This window comes from Ambystoma mexicanum, chromosome 4p (genome assembly GCF_040938575.1).
Source record: "Ambystoma mexicanum isolate Mex_15411 chromosome 4p, UKY_AmexF1_1, whole genome shotgun sequence".
NCBI classification, from domain to species: domain Eukaryota; kingdom Metazoa; phylum Chordata; class Amphibia; order Caudata; family Ambystomatidae; genus Ambystoma; species Ambystoma mexicanum.
In genome coordinates this window covers 221,237,289-221,252,173 of record NC_090927.1, presented here as the reverse complement: position 1 = coordinate 221,252,173, position 14,885 = coordinate 221,237,289, and the positions used below count along the sequence as shown (strand labels likewise).

Genomic DNA, 14,885 nt, shown 5'->3' with positions numbered 1-14,885 from the left:
AAAAGCCTAGCATTTTTATGCAGGTTTCTCCCATTTAATTCCTGTCTAAAATAGCAGGGTCACCTTTGGGTGTGTTCCTGTAACCAAGGTGATTAAGGGAGTTCGGGCATCTCCCTCACTTCATGCCCCTGTCGCACTGTTCCTGTGAAGCTCTGAAGATCCTGGTGTTCCTGGGCCTCAGTCGTGGGGATAAGATTGAGACGCCTGGGGACTACTGCAATGCAGGAGTAATGGGACGGTTACTGACAGAAACCGGCTATCTTCAAACCAGTGGCAAATCGGTGTTGCAGCTCACGTCTACTGCACCACCCAGTTCCTGGATGCCAAGACAGGTTTTCCTTGCTTCTGGGGTCCAGCACTCTGAGGTGGCTCAGGATTGTCGGTCCTGCTTTCTGGGAGTCTAGAGGATCTTCCTGGAGCTCTTGGCCAGCTTAAAAGCAACGCACACAAACTGTTGTTCCTCTTCCTGGTATGTCGGTTCTAGCAGCACCTCTGGGCAATTTCGAACTAGCTTCGAGGCGAGTTGATTTGTCCCAGAAACTCAAAGGGAGAAGTCGTCCTGGCATGGGCTTCTCTGTTGCTGCGAATTTGAAGCTTCAGCGCAGCAGCGCTTCACTGGGCAAACCAATGGTCCAGGAGTTGCAGCAGGCGTCCTCTTGAAGTTCTTCTTCGGATTCCATCGTCCAGTGTGCTGGTCTGCCTTCGAAGCAAAAAAGCCTTGCCTTTTTATGCAGGTTTCTCCCATTCATTCCAGCCTGGCTGTCACCCAGCAGGGTGGCTGTCCTTGCAGGACAACCAGCTGGCCAATAAACTAGGAGTGCATTCCTTTCTCCTAGGAGACTAAGCACAGGCAGTTTCTGGCACCTCCCTCACTTCTGCCTCCACCCAGAGTAAATCTCGAGGATCTTTCCACAAAGAAATGGCAAAAAAAGACAAGGCCATTTTGACAAAAATAGCACCCAAGGGTGCTTTACTCTAGCTGCAAATTCAGCCCACGGTAAAAACACACAACGGTAGTAAAAAGTAAACCACTGCCACCAGCCTTTAATTGTAGAAAGGGTAACATAAAAATGTTACATGGGAAGCTAGACCAAGGGGATACTAAGAAATCCCCCTTCCCCCCTCAATTTGAAACTATATTTTACAAGTAAATAACTCCTCTTATGCACACATTTTATAGATCTAGTATTGTACAGGGTCTGTACCTGTTAAACCACCATAAGGGTTTGCCTTTACTACTATGCTAATGCTTGGCGATACTGACTGCTGTAGTTTCTTAGTCCTACACGTAGCTTTTTCTTAGGCCCCGACAGTGTCCTGATTCTTTTGATTTACTTCAAAAATTTAGCACTGCTTTGCATGTTTGTTATATCCGACCTGATATGTCCTACACATAGCACCTCTAAATCAAAGTTGTAACAAACCACTGAATGATCTACATTCAATGAGCAAATTAGCTCTTCTACCCAGTGGGAATTATGTGCACAGATAAAAGTGCAATAGTAATTCGGTAGGTTTTAAGCTCCATAGATGTCTTCTATATAGTGAATACTGTTTGCTGATGTTGTTCAATGCCTCATATCCCCCAAGACAAGGATGTTAAACACATTTTTCTTTGCAGAACACTGTTGCAGTAGGACTGTTAGAGACCCTGCTTTGTTTGGTTGACATTGATTTTATGAGTCCTGGTACCTCATTAGATGAAGTGGTTTGGCGCGCCAAAAATCATTAATTGGTCCCCTTGCCCAGCACTCTGGCACTGGAAAGGGAGTGGGGCTAGTTGAATTGAAGTCATTGAATGGGTTAAAGCAGTATGCAAGTGTTTCTATCGGTGGGTGGTAACTGTGAATACTGTTTGGGGATGTAGACCTGTTCAAACTTATTTTTGTTCATCCTTTTGTTATGCCCCTGTCAAGCTTTTACTTAATGGATGAAATGATAGCTGCTGTGCATGCTGATTAGGGCGCAGTTTTTCCAACAAACATTTCTTGTCTCTTCTAGTTGCAATGGTGGCTATCCTGGTGGAGCATGGAATTACTGGACCAAGCATGGTCTTGTATCTGGGGGGCTGTACGATTCTCATGTGGGTGAGTATGTTAACACTCAATATAAATGTTGGGATTGCTTTTTTTGTTCCGATTTATCACTTCATATAAAATCAGGTCTTGAGATTTGAGCAGCTCTCACTCTTGCATGATTTGAAGCAGAATGCATTTTAGTTAGTGTAAAACCTGCACTGTCGGCGAACCTCTGCTTTTAAAATAACCTCAAATACAAGGATTTACTGCTTAACTCTGATAGTTTTATGGCTGAGCAAATCTTTAAAAAAAAAAGTCAAGCCAGAGACTTGTGCAGTCATGTTACAGCTGCATCGTAGTTTCTCTTGGTAACTAAACATCATGTTCACTGGATTGGTGCCCTCTTGCTCATGAATTGACCTGATTCCATCTAAAAGCTCTGCATTTTGCAAGTGGTAAGCCTACAACTTCTGCAATTTCTGGAAATTGTTAAATGTGTGGTGTAGAGGGCTCTGGGATACATGGGTAGTTCATGCTTTAGGTTTCACCAACCTCAATGGGTGCATGATGGTGGCAAGACTGTCTCAAATGGCCTGATGTCCAGGAATGCGGGAGGGTGTGCTTGTGCTGTACCCTCCCGTGCTCCAACTACAGGAGCAAATCATCCATTGTGTCTTGGTGAACGTGTAAGGGTTCGATGTGTTGGGAATATGCCTGGCAATTGCATGGAAACAGGGGTGACAAACGGTCCTACTAGGCCTTGTGACATACGGATTGTGCAGGGGAGTGGTTAAGTGAGTGCAGGAGGAAGCCAGGAGGACAGAGCCCAGGGAGTGCAGGGGCAGAAGGGACATGTGTAAGTGTGGGGTTGCAGGGCAGCTGGAAGGGCTCAGGGTGGTGCATGCCCATGCAGACTAGCTGTATGTTGTGGGATCGGAGGTGACCAGTATAGGGGGAGACTGTTAGCGGAGGGCCTGGTTCCCTGTAAGAATCTGACGGAACCAGGGAGCCAGTCAAGAGGCAGAGGTGGGGGAAGATTACCAGGGGAGAGGGAAGGGGGCTGAGAAAAGGAGGGTCTGGAAAAGCTTCTGGAACTTAAGGAGATCCGTCTGAAGTCCGAGAGGGGCAGGGAGGCACCTGCAGAGGAGTCTCCCTCCCGCCCCCTCTCGGCTTGGAGAAGCCTCTGATCTGCCCTGAGTTGGAGCTAGAAGACCAAAGGGCTATAGCATGGAGGTATTTAGGGCGAGTGAGTTGGGTATAGTCGGTCACAGGCCCCATAAAGCCTTTAGATGATGCTCAGGGGTTTATCCTCACAACCACTGCAAGATTTGAGGCCTGGAGAGATGCAGTCACTGGGCTTGAGGCCAAGGAGAAGTCTTACTGGATTAGTTGAAGGGGCCGAAGGGAGATGTTGGTTAGGTTGAGGAAGAGCCTGGACCAGAGCTCTGGAGACCTTGAGTTTCTGGGGAAAAGGTGAGGAAAGATGCCCGAGGAGGTGCAGCTGAATAGGTGAACCTTCTTGGAAAGGTCCTTGATACGAGGAGTTGAAGGGAGGGGGCCCACGGAAGCTGGCCAGAGTGTGTGGGGGAAGCTGGGGTCCCAATGAGAAGGATCTGTCTTACTGGCTTTAAGGCAGATACCGATAGATACCGATAGCAGTGCACCTACCTAGATAGTGCCGTCTGGTATGAGAGGAAGAGTAGGGGGGATGCTTGAAGGAGAGTTGCACGTCATAAACACTGGAAGTTAGGAGAGAAGGAAGCGATCAAATGGGTTAAAGGGAGGGGTGGTGGTGGTGCAGGGGAGGGGTTTATGGTAGATGTTGCAAAGCAAGGGTGAGAGAATAGAGCCATGAGGGACACCACAGGCTGAATGTGAGATGGAGAAAAGGGCCCAGTTGAACCCGGGGAAGGTCGTTCAGAGAGGAAGGACATGCATTTTTGCAACCCTGTCGACAATGATGATCCTTTTTCAGGCTTGCTAGCTGGTGGTCACAGCTCTACTTAGTATGTGAGAATTGTGCGAGGAAGGGTTCTATCTAGATTGCTGCAATTTTTATTTTCTTTGTTTTACTTTCCACCAGGAACCTCGCATGTAGAATTCTGATCCACCCCTTAATACCGTAGAGTCATCAAACCTGCAGATCCTGCCCTCGCAGGCATGTTTCCTGTGATCTTGCCTCCCTAACACTGGCCTTACTATTTCCACCAACTATGGTGCCTGTGCTGCTGCTGCTGCTATGGGTCTGGTGCTCCAAGTACTGATGGTAGACCTAGAGACTCTACTAGCAGTACTGATGAGAAGTGCTGGGTGGTACTGGTAGTAGCATTAGAAGGGTTGCTAGAGCAGGCTTTGTAAAGGTTTGCCACCAAAAGCCGATATCCCTCAGATACAATAGCCCCTCACCCCAAGTATCGTCTGTATAAGTATGTCCATCTGCCTCTGGTGTCACTCTTACACAGTATCATTACAAAGGGACCTACTAGGGAATGGGAGCCATTGTCTTTTCATAGCAATGGCAAATCCTCTGACCTGTGTCAACTCCAGAACATTTAGCTTTACTGTAGGATTATTTTTCTTTTTACCTCGGTGATTGGGAACATTTTTCCACACACAATCTTTTACTGTTTATGGGTGTCATTTTAAGACTCAGCCTATTGTCTTTAATTGTAGCCTCTGACAACTGGCAAAGTTTGTATACAGTACCCTTTTGGACAACTACACACAACTAGGACTACAGGTGTAAGCAAACCAACCTTTGGTATAAGTCTGTACTTCAGATTTGGTAGCGGAGCTGAGCAGCCAGGCTTAGCTCAAGAGGGGAATGTGAGCAGTAATGATGTTACACAGAGGTCTACAATCACAAGTGTTCAAATAAACTATTACACTGAAGGTTTCTATGTTAAAGGTATTTGTACTGCGCACCGTCACCAATGGAATTGGTCCCCAGGCGCTCTGGCGGATCTGTAAATGATAAGGTGGGATGGGTTAGTAAGGTGAAGAGGGAGTAGGATAGTGAGAGGAGTGGTGTTCTGTTGGCAGCTTCAGCTTGGTATACGCCAGATACTGAGCATTGGTGCGGGTATTGTGTCGGTCCGCGTGTGCTGTTTCTCCGGTTTTTGTGTTGTGAAGTGCGTGCGGCTGCTTGTGCGAGAGATGGTTGTGTGAGGTTTTTTTTTTGAGTGAGAGTTTGAGCTTATATTGGTTAGTGGGTTACCTGACCTTTAGCATGCTAACCAAGTCTGGACATACTAGTAATCACGATTCTAAGTCTGGACATGCTAATATTCAAAGTCTTATCTAGATGTGACACAGGCTAGTATTCACATCTCTATCCAGGTGTGGACTGTGGACCTGCTAATATTCACAATACTATCGAAGAGTGGCCATCACCTGAGTGTGGGCGTGCTAACATTCAAAGTCTGCAGGCCAATGTTCACAATTCTATCCAAGTGTGGACTTTGATGCTAATATTCAGATTCTATTCAAGTCTGGACATGCCAATATTCACAATCTATCCAAGTCTAGTATACTTATTAATTTAGAAGTAGGCAATATAATCACACACAAATACTTCAATACTAATTCAGAATACTTTTCAAGAGGAGTAAAAGGCAAAGATTATTAGAATCCTGTTAGGGAGAATTCTCATAAATGTGCTAATTCCCTTCCAACTTTGCTGGATTTTTGAGGACTTGTTTTTTTTTTCTGTTTCTTTTCCCCTGGAAGGTGTGAGCCTTTTTTGTCCCACTCTTTATGTATTTTGTGTTTTACTCTTCTTTGATTATGGAGTTTTAAGATACTTATAGGCATATTTTACTGTGCGTTACACTGCACCCTGAGTGCAGTAACACGGAGGCCTTTTTGGACTTCACAAGGTTTAAATGCCTTCTCTGGGATGAACTGTTTCCCAGAGAATTTAAGGTTAAATTGACTTTACTAGTAATTTTAATTTCCTAGACCCAGCACACACTATCTTCCTATAGCGTGCTGGAAGGATTACCTAGTATCCCCGTGTCTAGAAACTCCTGTAGCAATCAAATGCTACACTTTCTGGTGGCAGTGGTTTTACAACGAACTACCATGATTTTTTCCTGACGGCGAACAACGGGAGCTTAAAATCGCAGGATGCATGTTTTTCAAGATGGCGCCTTAAGCCCCTTTGTTTAAACAGGTCCCGTCCTTTTTTCACCATTTCTTTTTGGAAAGGTCCTTCTAGAGTTTGGCTCTGCGCGCCAAACCAGGTTTAGCCCCTTTGTTGGTGCACCTTTGGTGGGCTTCAGGACTGAAGACCGCCTCTGATGCCTGAGTGTCTGGGGTGGGCAGGAAGCGAGTGAGGTGCCCGAAACCCCCTGTGCTTAGTCTCCTAGGAGACCCAAATGCACTCAGTGTGATTGGCTGACTATCCGGCAAGGACAGCCACCCTTCTGGGTGAGTGGCTGGAATGAAAGGGAGAAAACTGTTTAAAAGGAAAGCAGTCGACCACTGGAACGAAAGAACTGAAGACTAGCTGGAAGATGATGGCTGCTGCAGCTCCTGGGCCGTTGATTTGCCCGTTGAAGCCCTGCTGTAGGTCCGAATTGCCAAGTTCATCTTGATAGAGAAGCCCCTTTAAGGACGACTGCTTCCTTTTTGAGTTGGTGGGACCAATCAACTCGTAAGCCACCTGGATACCATGCTCGGAGCTGGTTAGGTTTAACTAGGGGGAAGGACACCAGCTTGTGTGCTTGAAGACAGCTACTCGAACCGAAGATCTTCCATTTTCCAGCTTGTTTGACCAGTCCCAGCGCAGGAGTCCCCGGCGTCCTCCCTCTTGTCCCCACGACTTAGGCTTGGGAACAGTGAGATCTGCAGGAACTGCCAGGGACCAACGTCTTCAGGTGCATCTTTTTTCTTCATATTAAGGTACTATGCCAACCCAATTGAGAGAACTTGCGGTGAAAGTTCATAGAACTTTCCCAACTTGCAGGCCTAATCAGCTTGTGACCCAACATATTTTCGTTCAAACTACTTCTAAGAACATTGGCAAAGACTGTTTCCTACAAGAACTGCCCTTTCCTACAAGAACTGCCCTTTCCTACCTAAGACACTAGCCCATTGACCTGAATAGTCCTTGTGAACTGAAACTATTTGCACTGCCGAAGAGTATTTGTGATCTATTCACATGTGCCTTTTTACTCCCATTCAAAGTAACAAATGCCATTTTGCTGCTATTTCAGGGGAGCCTAATTTACTTAAACGTATTGGTTTGGCATTGAAGTGTTTGTGTATAATAAGTTGCCTCCTTCTAGTGAATGTTTTCTAACTGACTGTGTAATAAACTAAAGTGGTTTACCAAGAAGTGTCTACTTGAACCACTGATTGTAAGACCTCTGTGTAACATCCTTGTATTGCTCGCATTCCATCTTGAGATGAGCCTGGCTGCCTAGCGTGCTACCAAAAACGGTGTAGTACAAACTTCTACTAAAGGTTGGTTTTGCTTACACCTGTAGTCTGTATTGTATGTGGTGGTCCCAGAGGGTATTGCATGCTATTCTGCCTAACAGAACATGAAAGGTACAATTATTCTTAGACTGTGCATATACTTTGAGTTCACCAGAAGAGTCAATTCAATAGGCTAGGCCAAGTCAATGGGCTAAAGTCTTGGATAGGATAAAGCGGTTCTGGTAAGTAAAAGGTAAAGCCTCTGCAAAAGTTGTCATAAGTAGTTAAGAATCATGTTGGGTCACAAGCTGATTAGGCCTACGAGTTGCAAAAGTTTCAAGCACTTTCACCACGAGAGGTAAGTATTGTCTTATTTCACAGTTCCTTACAATGAAGAAAAAGATGCAGCTGAAGACTAATCTCGCTGTTCCTGTGCATCAGTCGTGGGGACAAGAGGGAGGATGTAGTGGGACTCCTGCACTGGAACTGGTCAAAAAGCTAGCACTTGGCAAACTTCAATTTCGGTGGATGTGACTAAAGCACACACACTGGTGTCCCTCTCCCTGGTTCTACTGTTTCCTGCAGCAATTCTGAGAAAATTCGATCAGCCCCGAGATAGGTGTCCAGGTGGCTTACTTGTGAGTTGATTGGTCCTACCAACTCAAAGGAAGAAGTCGTCCTTGCAGGGGCTTCTCTGTTGATGTGAACTTGGCGACCGGGCAAACCACTCGGACCAAGAGTTGCAGCAGCCATCCTCTTCAAGCTCTTCGGTTCCTTCGTTCAGTGGTTGAATCTTCCTTCCAAGCCAAGACACTCCTTTTATACAGTTCTCTCCCATTCATTCCAGCCTAGCTGTCACTGACCCAACAGGGTGGCTGTCCTTGCCAGACAGTCAGCCACCCAATCACCACAGAGTGCATTTGGGTCTCCTAGGAGACTAGGCACAGGGAGTTTCGGGCGCCAGAGGCAGTCTTCACTCCTGAAGCCCGCCAAAAGCGAATGAACGAAGGGACCAAACCAGGTTTGGTACGCAGAGAACACTAGAAGGACCTTTCCACAAAAATGGCGAAAAAAGACCGGGGCCTGTTTTTACAGAGTGGGCTCCGAAGCCATCTTGAAAAACATGGCTCCCGCAACGTAACGCTACTGGTGCTCGTAGTTGAGAAAAATCATGGTAGTTTGTTGTAAAATCCCCTGCCACCAGCCATTTTGAGAGGAAAGGGTAGCATTTGACTGCTACATGAGTATCTAGACACAGGGGGATACTAAGTAACCCTTCCAGCACTCTTGTAAGATGGGGTGTGCTGAGTCTAGGAATTTAAAGACTAGTAAAGTCAATATCACTTTACTTGCTCTGGGAAACCGTAGTTTATCACAGAGAAGGGATTTAATCCTTGGGGAGAGCCTGTAAAGGTTTCCCTGTGCCACTGCACTGAGGGTGCTGTGTGACACAAATGAAAAGATGCCTATGGAGTTGGTTAGACTCCATAACCAAAGGATACGCAAGAGTAAACACATTTTAAAACAAGAGTGGGGGGGAAAAGGATCACTCTTTCCAGGTAAAAAAAAATCAAGTCCTCAAAATCCAGCAAAGTAGCTGGGGGATCTCTAAATTGAAGGGAATTGGCACATGAGAGTTCTCCCTAACATTGACACATACTGCCTATTGTTGCTGGGCTGTCCTTGAGGCTCCCCTTTTAACTTTCTCTTGCTAACTTTGTGAGAACTACAGTTCCCAAGGTTTGAAAGGCTCTTTGGATCCTTTTACATTTTATTAGGTCAGACCCCCTCTCCCCACCCCCCTTCCTTATGTGGAGGCCTGGGGAGACCATGGGTATACCCTTTCTCATTCGAAATGTAACATTTGTTACCATGACAAACTTGTTTAATGGCTGGTGGCAGTAAACCTTTTCATGAATTTGGTGCTCATTTTACCAAAATGGCCACTGTCCTTTATTTTATTTTTTTGCCATTTCAGTCGTCCTTGTACTTTCTGGTTCCTTCCCCTGACTTGCTGGGTGGGAAAATGCTTTCTCTTCGGCAGGAGTCCTGTGGACATCCACCCCCACCCCCGCTGCCCCAGGCTCCAAGTGTCTGAAGGAAAGAAGCGAGGGAGGAGTCCAAAGCTCTGCAGCCCTTTGTCTTCCAGCCTGACTGCAAGAATACAGTTCAAACTGGGAGGCTGGCTGTCCGATTGCCAACCCCCCGAAGTTTGACTGGTGCCTGGGTATTTGATTGGATGTGATCCTGGAAGCTGAAGTAGTCTACCACTGGAACTGAATCCGAAGTGGATGATTAAGAAAAAGCGGCTGAGACGAGCTAACTCTGCAAACAACATCCTGACCCAGAGCCTGGAGAGACCGACTAGACTCAAGAAGACCTGCAATTTGAGGAATCCCGTGTCATGCTGCGACCTTGTGGGGCCTGCAATACCTTGGGACCCCGAGTCGTTGTGTAGTACACGGTCTGAATCTTGCTGCAACTTGGTGTGCACCCTGCTGGTCCTCCAGATATGTGAATCGAGTCCGGAAAAGTCCCTGTTGGGGAGTATTCTCATTTAGAGACCTCCAGCTCTTTTGCTGGACTTAAAGACTTTTTAACCCTGGCATGAGTGAGACATTTTTCTCACTCCTGTGTTTTGACCTAATTTGTTTTTGGACTTTGACAAACTCCATAGGCTTTAATTTGTGTATGGGGACATGTGGCACCTTCAGTGCGGTGTCCGAGAAATCCTTTGGATTTCTCCATAAAAATAAAATAATTTCTTATGAACTACTGTTCCCAAGAATAGTACAGTAAAATTGGCATTACTTGCCTTTTTTCTTTGTGGGTCCAGCACACTGCATCTTATGTGGACTGCTGTGGTGCAGCGGTGGGGGGCCGGTGGGTTACCTACTAGCCCCTTATCCTACATTCTCATGTAAAATGTTTTACATTACCCTCACTACTTCAAATGGCTGGTGGCAGTGGTTTAATTTTCCTACCTGTTAGGACAGTTTTTTTTCTGAAGTCAACTAACGCCTTAGTAAAAGCATTCAACTGAGTCAGTACAAGACTCCCCTCTTAGTATAAGGCTGTACCACCGGAGTAGTTCATTGGTAGTGTAGACAGAGCAGCCAGGCTTATTGTAGGAGGGAGAGGGGGCTGTACAATTAGTACAAATGAAATTGTAATTAAAATGGGCCAAAGAAACACAAACACTATGTATTGTACTAAAGTAGGCACAGATAAATCTTGGTGGGGGGGAAATGAGTACCAGCCCATTCTATTTAATCACAGTATAAAAACACACTATGCTTGAAGGTGCACAGACCAAAGCATAAAGCTTATTTGGAACACTAACAGTAGTTCTAGGGAAGTCACCCCTTATCATACATTCAGTATAGGTCACATCTATTCTTGGGGAGTAAAAACCAATTGTTACTTTCAGATTATATTCCATAATTCAAGGGTAGTAGACCCCACCATTTGTACCGTGAAACATGGTAACGAATCACATGATCAGGCAACTGGACACTGTACATTTTGTGAATAGTGGAACACTGGTTCTAGGTGCAGTAAACTACTTTTGTGATAAGTTATACTAAGGATGTAATTCAATTACAGGTGCTTTTGAGATCGGTGAAACACAGATTGAGATGAGCAGCAATGCTTGTAACTTATTTTTGGATGGCACACAATTAACTCAAGGTAAATAAAACCCATATACCTCTTCAAGGAGCTATCCGCAACAGTATAAACCTAAGAGTCTGTCTAAAACAGACCAGGGAAAGCAAAACCCCAATGTTAGTCTTTATAAATGACTCCAGGTTATTCTAGGTAGGAAAACCTAATGCAGACTTATTCTGGACAGGCTAACCGCAAGTCAGGGGAAGCAAGACACAGTTGGGGAACACTCCTACAATTATCCTAACGGGAATAATCAAGTGAAACCAACAGCATTACATTTGGGAAGAGGAACAACCAAATCACAGGTGAGTATTACACCCTTACCTATACTTTCTGTTAGAATGGCAAAACGATTTCGAAGGAAAGAAAGAGTGTACTTTTCAGAATAGTGCAACACACATTCAGGGTAAGGACGAACTTTTGTAACTGTTCAGTTACCGGCCAACTTCTTTTGAAAGCAACTTTTAAACACTTTTTCTCTTTTCTAGGCATACGGCCCAATCCTTCCTGTATTCCTGGAGCATGAGTATGCTCAGTGGCAGAAGGCGATAGAGGGTCTGGGGGGGTGGGGGGGGAGAGAGGGGGGAGGATCTCTAGTGTCAGGATGGGTTCTTAAGTAGCGAGTTCCTTAGGAAGACCGGTGAGTATTTTACTTTATAGTAGTTGAGAATAGTCTTCATACAATTTGTGTATTTTATTTAATTCAGCTATCTGACTTATCTTGACCTTTCTGAACAGGATACTCTGTTCTTCTTTTCATAAATTGTATCCACTGTTGGTCTATTTCAGCCGATATGACTTTGGCTTCTTGGCACCATTTGCCTTTGTCTGAGTTTCTGTCTTTAATTCTCGTTTGTTCGCTGCAAAGCTTTCCTCTTGAGACCTTTAGTAACCTTGGTTGATTCTGCTCTTGTGCATACTGGAAGTATACTTCTATAAATTGCGCCTTTTTGAGGTAGATATTTCTTCTTGCTGTTCCTTGCATGTGCACACGTTTAAACTAACTGAATATCTTCATCGTGCATTTGGCATAATTTCAGATATCTTTGACATCGATTATTTCACTTTAGACTCAGGATGTCACTTATCCATGGTGTTTCGTCTCTTCATCATTCTCAGGTCATTAGATCTTCTATATGTGTCAGTCCATGTTTTTGTGACGTCCCATTCGTCTTCCATCAGTATCTTTTTAGCTTCTTCAGGGATTGCATTTTGACAATCGTCATTCTGTCTCATTTGTCGATATGGTTTTTCTCAATGGGTACTGTCCAGGTTTTCTAAGTGTCGGTACTTCAACAGGTGCTATTCTTCTGATGGGTACTGGACAGAGCCCAACTGCGGCTCTCTGCTGGTTTATTTGCTCATCATGCGTCGCATATATCGGCGTGAACATTCCTGGTACTTCAAAATGGATGGCTGGAGTGTGAATAGAGCTTAGCACCAGTACTAACGCATTATATCACAATATATAACCACACCACTATACTTGAAAGTACACAGACCCAAGTATAGACCTTATTTGAAGTACTTAACAGTAGTTCTAGGGAAGTCAAAACCGCATTTATTGTAGGTCAAGCCTATTCTTGGGGAGTAAAAACCAGTGGTTACTTTACAATTACGTTCAGTGATGCAATGGCAGTACAACTTTCCAGTTGTATGATGATTCTTAGCACAAATCACTTAACCAGTCAAATGTACAATATACATACTTTTGTCATTAGTTATACTAGGTGAGTAAAACCTATAATATACAATTACAGGTGCTTTTGAAATCTGGGAACCCCAGATTGAGGTAAGCAGTAACTCTTGTAACTTATTTTGGATGGCACACAGCTAACACAAGGTAAGTAAAACCCACATACTTTGTTTAACCTCACAATGGAGGGGTAAAGTAAACCCCAATGTTGCACTTTACTGAATAGTTATAAGTAGGCAACAACCTAATATTGACTTAAAGACAGGCTAGCAGCAAGTCGGATAAGAAGACCCAGTTGGGGGGGGGGGGGCACTCATACAATTCTCCTCAAGGGACTAATCTGGTGATACCAACACTTTACTTTTGGGAAGAGGCGCAACCTAATCACAGGAAGGTAAAATACCTTCACATCTACTCTATTAAACTGGCAAAACAATGGCTAAGGAAGAAAAGCTGTTAACCATACTTTTGAATAGTGCATCACACATTCAAGATCAGTAAACTGTTCACTCTGTTACCAACCAACTCTTACAAGTAACCTTTAAAACACTTTCTTGTCTAGGCAGGAGTCCCAATCCCTTGAGTCTTTTTCCTTATTCTGGGAGCATGAGTGTTCTCAGTGGCAGAAGGGGGTCACTTGGTCTAGTGACCAACAGGCCGTGTCAGAATAGGTTCTTGAGTAGCAAAAGTCAGAGTTCCTTAAGAAAACTGGGCAAACGGGTGAGTATTTCACTTTAGAGTTAGAAGAGGGCCCAGGGGCTTCACAGAAGACACCCTAGCAGGATTCTAGCAGTGGGACTGGGTGTACTGGACGAGGGACCTCACCAATCACAGAAAATACTGAATAGCTACACAGAAATCCTAACAGGCTTAAGGTAAGTATACGCCCAAGCCAACACTGTACATCAGCATTGAAGTTTGCGTCAGGGTCTGCAGCCAAATACCTGGTCAATGGATTCCTTGTCGTGGAGACTGAAAACAAGACCTCGGAAGGGACTTTGCAGCAGGCATCGATATAAGAAGGCTCTAGGCAAGGTTTCCCTCACGGCTGAATGTGGTTCTGCGGATTTGGCGCCTTTTCAAGGAGCACAGAAGACAGAATATCACGGTTGAATTCTCGTAGTTTTAAAGGTCAGCACTCTGGTGAGGGAACTTTTCGGACTTCGTGTCTCTGGAGAGCCACCAGGATGCCCACAAAGTTTCAGCGAGATTTGGAAGACCGTGCACTGCACAATGGCTTGAGGTCCCAGGGTATTGGGGGTATTGCAACAACCAAGGTCGCAGCAATGCATGGGATGGCTCAAAATGCAGGTCTCCTTGAGTCTAGTGGGTTTCACCAGGCTCTGGGTCATTGTTTTTCAGAGTCCCCAGGTCGATTGGAAGGAATGGCTACAGCAGGCTCCAGTTACCCAGCAGGCTCTCCGGTCGCTGGAAATTGTCTCGGCCACCTTGCCTTCATCTTTCTCTTCGTCATGCCTTCAGCTTCCAGGTTTGCAGTATTTATCAGGAATTATAACACAACCTCTGCATTCTCTCACCGCATTTTACAAGAAGGGGCGGTCAGGTTGTCCAATTGGGACAGCCAGCCACCCTCCTCCCCCCACTGGGATTTGTCCCTATTCAAGTAAGGCGTAAGACAAAGGGCTGGGGAGTTTTGGGCTCTTCCCTCACTCAGACTGGAGCCTGGGCGGGGGAATCCAGGGGACTCCTGCTGAAGACAAAAATCGCACAAAGGAATTTCCCGCCCTGGATGAGGGAGGGAGGGAGGGAGGAAGGGAGGCAGGGAGGGTGGGGGCTGGGAAGAGGGAAGGAACAAGGAACAAGAAACACTAAAATGGCAAAAGACACAGGCCATATTGGTAAAATGGACACCCTTGGGTTCCTTTACTGCAGCTGTGAACACGGCCCGCGGTAAAGGTGCACCAAATTAATACAAGGTATCACTGCCACCAGCCATTGAAGGTAAGTTTGTCCCTAACAATTGTTAGTTGTAGTGTGAAAGGGGATACATGGGGATACATTGTATCTCCCCAGCACTCCTCATAAGGTGGGGTGTGCTGGCTTCAGAGTAAAATGTA

The 14,885-nt window shown here is 45.3% G+C and overlaps 1 protein-coding gene across 1 annotated transcript in view; it reads left to right on the top strand.

Moving 5' to 3' along the window:
- Nucleotides 1–14,885, top strand: part of CTSB (cathepsin B) — a 116,644-nt gene that overhangs the window by 58,218 nt on the left and 43,541 nt on the right. The window contains exon 6 of the mRNA XM_069605737.1: nucleotides 2,002–2,087. Within this exon, the coding sequence (XP_069461838.1) occupies nucleotides 2,002–2,087 (86 nt within the window). The remainder of the gene's footprint in view (nucleotides 1–2,001; nucleotides 2,088–14,885) is intronic.